At 52.0% G+C, this 4,912-nt stretch overlaps 2 protein-coding genes across 2 annotated transcripts in view; both read left to right on the top strand.

Annotated features, from left to right (window-relative positions):
• MARS2 (methionyl-tRNA synthetase 2, mitochondrial) overlaps nt 1–3,159 on the top strand; it is an 8,006-nt gene extending 4,847 nt beyond the window's left edge. Inside the window, exon 3 of the mRNA XM_009892054.1 lies at nt 1,944–3,159. Coding sequence (XP_009890356.1) covers nt 1,944–3,122 — 1,179 coding nt within the window. The 3' untranslated portion in view covers nt 3,123–3,159. The remainder of the gene's footprint in view (nt 1–1,943) is intronic.
• A 29-nt stretch (nt 3,160–3,188) lies between these two features.
• RAB33A (RAB33A, member RAS oncogene family) overlaps nt 3,189–4,912 on the top strand; it is a 6,344-nt gene continuing 4,620 nt past the window's right edge. The window contains exon 1 of the mRNA XM_009892055.1: nt 3,189–3,224. Within this exon, the coding sequence (XP_009890357.1) occupies nt 3,189–3,224 (36 nt within the window). The remainder of the gene's footprint in view (nt 3,225–4,912) is intronic.

Consider the following 4,912-nt stretch of genomic DNA (forward strand, 5'->3'; position numbering starts at 1 on the left):
TCTGCAGGTGACTAGCTGATGGGTAGCTCAGCTCTTAGCACCTGGCAGAGGACGTGAGGTGGGGGCTTCAGAGCCAAACCCAGACCTGGTCAGCGTTTCAGTAGAAATGATTGCAGGTCCCACTGTGAGATGGCTTTTGCATCCTGAGTTGTTACCAAAAGGATCGCTGGATTGTGTAAACGGGAATAGTGGTTGAAGGACATTGCATTGGCTCTGTGTGAAGTGCTACTCCTGGACAGAGTGCTGAGAGCTGGTACCCAGAAACTGAAAAAGATTATGGAAAAACATAAAGAATTTGGGGCCTGTGTGGGGGGAACCAAAACATTTTTGTGTAACTTGTTTATGATTTGTGTAGGGGAGAATATTTCTTTTGGGGTGACCGCTGACCAAGTGAGAAAGGATAGTATTTGCTACTGGCTGCTACTGAAATTAGATCAATTCAGCTACATTATAAAGCAGTTTCGTATCACTAGATTAATTGTTCCTTAGGGTATATACCAGTAGGTTTAATTATTCCTTTGGGTATCTCAGCTTGAGGTGTGGTAGGCTCTCTACTGCTTGTATTGTGAGTGAGGCACTTTCTGGCTCAGTCAGAAGTTGTTGGGTTCAGTGCTAGAAACAAACTCTCCTGTGATGCCAGAGCCTATGCTTTCTTATCTTAGAATCTTAATCATCTTTAAAAGATAAAAATTCTTGACCTAGCCATAGATCTCTTGAGTGCCTTTATGCAGCTCACTCATACCATATCTACCCACAAAGTTTTCATCGATTTAGCTAAATGTGTCATTTAATGAATTTAAACGTGTGGGAGGAGTGCTGTCAGTACTTTAACATGATTATAGGCTAACAAAGTTAGCAACTAAGATGCTGTCGTGGTTTAACCCCAGTCAGCAACTAGGACCACCCAGCTGCTTGCTCACTTCCTCCCCCACACCCAGTGGGATGGGGAGAAGAGTGGGGAAAAAATAAGGAAAACTCGTGGGTTGAGGTAAAGACAATTTAACAGGTAGAGCAAAAGCCACACAAGCAAAGCAAAACAAGGAATTCACTCACTCCTTCCCATCGGCAGGCGGGCATTCAGCTGTCCCTGGGAAAGCAGGGCTCCATCACGCGTAACAGTGACTTGGGAAGACAAACGCCATCACTCAGCACATCCCGCCTTCTTCCTTCCCCCAGCTTTATATGCCGAGCATGATGTCACATGGCACAGAATATCCCTTTGGGCAGTTGGAGTCCGCTGTCCTGGCTGTGTCTCCTCCCAGCGTTTTGTGCCCTCCAGCCTGCTTGCTGGTGGGGTGGTATGAGGAGCAGAAAAGGCCTTGAGAGCTCAGCAACAACCAAAAACATTGGTGTGCCATCAATACCACTCCCATCCCAAACCCGAAACACAGCACCGCACCAGCTGCCAGCAGGAAAGTCAACTCCGTCCCAGCCAAAACCACGGCAGATGCTCTAATGCTTAAACTGCGGAAAAAGAGGAACATAGCGCCAAAGAAAAATAGCAGAGGCACCCACCAGGCTTGTTAGTAAGGCAGTAATTAACAATGTCATTTTGTCTTTTCATGATTTTCTACTATTATTGCAAAACTATGTTTTTAAGAAAGCATATTTTCATCTCACTAATTCTTGCCTGATGACACAGAAATCTGGCGGATAGAAAGGTATTCCTTCCCTGGGGGCACGAGCATCTTTAAAAGCAGAGTGCTGAGCCACCGCAAGTGCCAAAGTCCTCAGGTGGTATCCTGGAGAACCTGGGGAGGCGGTGACAGGAGAGGAGGTTCCCAGTAGCCATAGAAAGATGCTGAGGGCTTCACAGGTGGTGGGCAGCACACTCAAACGCAGAGGGGGTGTGCGACAAACTCCACGTTTAGAATTCTGTCTGCATATGTAAAACTCTTTGCAGAACGTTTGGGCCGTAATTCTTTTCTCTCCTACCTTCTCAGGTGCACTGGACCAAAGAGGAGAATTACATGTTCAGGCTCTCAGCGTTCCGGGATCCGTTGCGGAACTGGCTCCGGGACAACCCACACGCCATTTCCCCTGACCCTTTCTACCAGCGCGTGCTCCGCTGGCTGGAAGAGGACTTGCCGGACTTGTCTGTCTCTCGTGAGAGGAGCCGGCTGCAGTGGGGTATCCCTGTCCCCAGTGACTCCACACAAACTATTTACGTGTGGGTGGATGCCTTGGTGAACTACCTGAGCGTGGTGGGCTACCCTGAGACACACGGGCAGTGGTGGCCTGCTGCGCACCATGTTGTGGGCAAGGACATCCTCAAGTTTCACGCTGTCTACTGGCCAGCACTGCTGATGGCAGCAGGGCTGCCCCCCCCTGAGCGAATCTTTGTGCACTCCCACTGGACTGTCCGTGGGCAGAAGATGTCCAAAAGCCTGGGCAACGTGATTGACCCCTTCGCTTGTATTGGACAGTACACATTGGATGGATTTCGGTACTTCCTGCTAAGGCAGGGTGTACCTGAGCGTGACTGTGACTATTATGATGAGAAGGTGGTTAAGTTAGTGAATTCGGAACTGGCAGACGCGCTTGGGGGGCTCCTGAATCGGTCAACAGCCCTCAGCATTAACCCCAGCAACACTTACCCTTGTTTCTCAGAGTCTTGTTTTCCGAAGGTCTTGGATTACAGAGAGGCAAAAGGCACAGGTAGGGCTTCTGCTGAAGACTATGAGTTTGTGGTGTCTGTGGCTTCTCTGCCTCTGCAGGTGGCCAGTTATTTTGAAAGTTTCCAGATCTACAAGGCTTTAGAATGCATTGCCCTGTGCGTAAGGCAGACCAACAGTTTCTTCCAGAGACACAGGCCTTGGAAACTCGACCGAAAAGACCCCGCAGAGCAGCTCTGGCTTGACACTATCATCCACGTCACGCTGGAATGCCTGCGTGTCTATGGGACTCTCCTGCAGCCCGTGATCCCACACACGGCAGACAAGTTGCTCACCAGGCTGGCTGTTGAGCCAGAAGAGAGAGGTCTCTCCAGTTTGACGTTCCTGCCACGCTACAATGGGAAGCCCTGTCCCTTTGAAGGCAGACAGCTTGGACCTGACACCGGCATCTTATTTCACAGACTAGAGAAGTCACAACAGCATCAGATAAAAGCCAAGAAGCTGTAGGCTCTGACAGCTTCCAGAAATAAAAGCCTCTGGGGACTCCCAGAAAATGTTGTCTTTGTTAAAAGCATGTTCCTCCTGTCTCTCGGTGGTGGTATCAAGTGGGTAAGTGGGAAATGGGGCTGAGCAGGGCTGTGCTGTTCTGGACAGGTAACGGGCGTAGGTGATGTGGGGAGCAGACGCCCTCGGGCAGGTTGGTTGTGTGATCGGGGCTAGGAGGTAGGAAAGCTTCTCGGGTAATACCCATGAAGGAACACCTAGCTCGGTAAGTTGGTAACGGAACAGACTGAAGACACAGCCTAGGGCTTGAATATTGCTCCTGGTTTTCCTGCTGTATTTTATGGGCAATAAGAAGCGGCTGAGTCAAATATTTATCCCCTTAAAACAGGGAACTCTTCCCATACAATCTTGGGAGCCCTCTTGCCTGTGTCTCATCGTCCCTCCTGGCCCCTTTACCTTGTCTCCTCTGATGTGAGGAGCAGGTCGGGTGCGGTGCTGAGGACATTTTAAACATGAATGTGGCAGCCAGGCTGCTCAGCAACCTCTTCTGGAGACAGCAGCTCCCAACTTGCTCCCTCGCTCCGGGAATCCCTCCTCATGCTAGCGTTCGGGCTGGGTCTGCAGGAGGAGCAAACCATCCCTGAAGAAAGAACATGTCTTTCCTGGCGCCTTCTCAGTGTTGTCTCTGCTTACGCAGGGAGAGGGCAGAGAGGCCGTTCTGCAGCTGGTGTCCTCATCTTGACTTTGTTCTGCAGGTTTTTGGCCAGGCCAGAAGTACCTGGGGGTGATCACAAATGGTTTCCTAGTGACATCTGTGGGCCGTAGTCCAAAGGGATGCATTGGGTCCACCAGCTGAGCTTCCTTTAGGGGTCAAAACCTCAGTTTGGCTGATATCTACATGAGCCTTGGTGGGGAGGATCCCTTCTGTGTCACTCTGCCCTTCGTACTGGCGGCAGTCCAGTGAGACAGGAGGGTTCAGTGGTTGCACGGGTGGTCTCACTCAGCTGCACAGACCTGCAGACGTGATCAGAATTGCAAAGGAGGCAATTTTTGTCTGCATCTTTCAGGCCCAGATGACTTTATGTGGCTTTTCCACCTGCTGCACGGTTTATTGCGCCCCATTTCATTTCAGTGCTACTGGGAAAGGGCAGCTGAGCACTGATACCCTGGGGCAGCTGTGACCAGCTGGGGACCTCTGGTAGATCATAAAACTATAGAATGGTTTGGGTTGGAAGGGACCTTGAAGATCATCCAATCCCACCCCCTGCCCTGGGCAGGGCCACCTCCCCCAGCCCAGGTTGCTCCAAGCCCCGTCCAACCTGGCCTTGAACGCCTCCAGGGATGGGGCAGCCTTTAGGCTCTGGAAGGGGCTCTGAGGTCTCCCCTTTTTGGCCTTCTCTTCTCCAGGCTGAACCCCCCCAACTCTCCCAGCAGAGGGGCTCCAGCCTTCCCAGCATCTCTGTGCCCTCCTCTGGCCCCGCTCCACCAGGTCCATGTCTCTCCTGTGCTGAGATGCAGCACTGCGGTAGGTCCTTCCCAGCCTTTGGCTCCTCCAGTTCCCACCAAGTGCCTGTGCCGCAGGAGTCATCTTGAATCAGGGGCGGATTTTTGGGGGTCTGTGGTCTCTTTTGGAGCTGCCCGGGCTGCGTTACCGGGAGCAGCGCAGCCCTCTCGGAGCACCGAGGGCACAGCAGAGGGAAAGGCGGACCGTGCTCCATCGGTTCTCCGCGATGCTCTGCGCCGCGGTGCGCTGTCCGTCCTGCTTCGCCTTACCCCGGTGGCCCCGGGACCCG

The sequence above is a fragment of the Charadrius vociferus genome, unplaced genomic scaffold, assembly GCF_000708025.1.
Source record: "Charadrius vociferus isolate BGI_N301 unplaced genomic scaffold, ASM70802v2 scaffold1279, whole genome shotgun sequence".
In the NCBI taxonomy this organism is placed as follows: Eukaryota; Metazoa; Chordata; class Aves; order Charadriiformes; family Charadriidae; genus Charadrius; species Charadrius vociferus.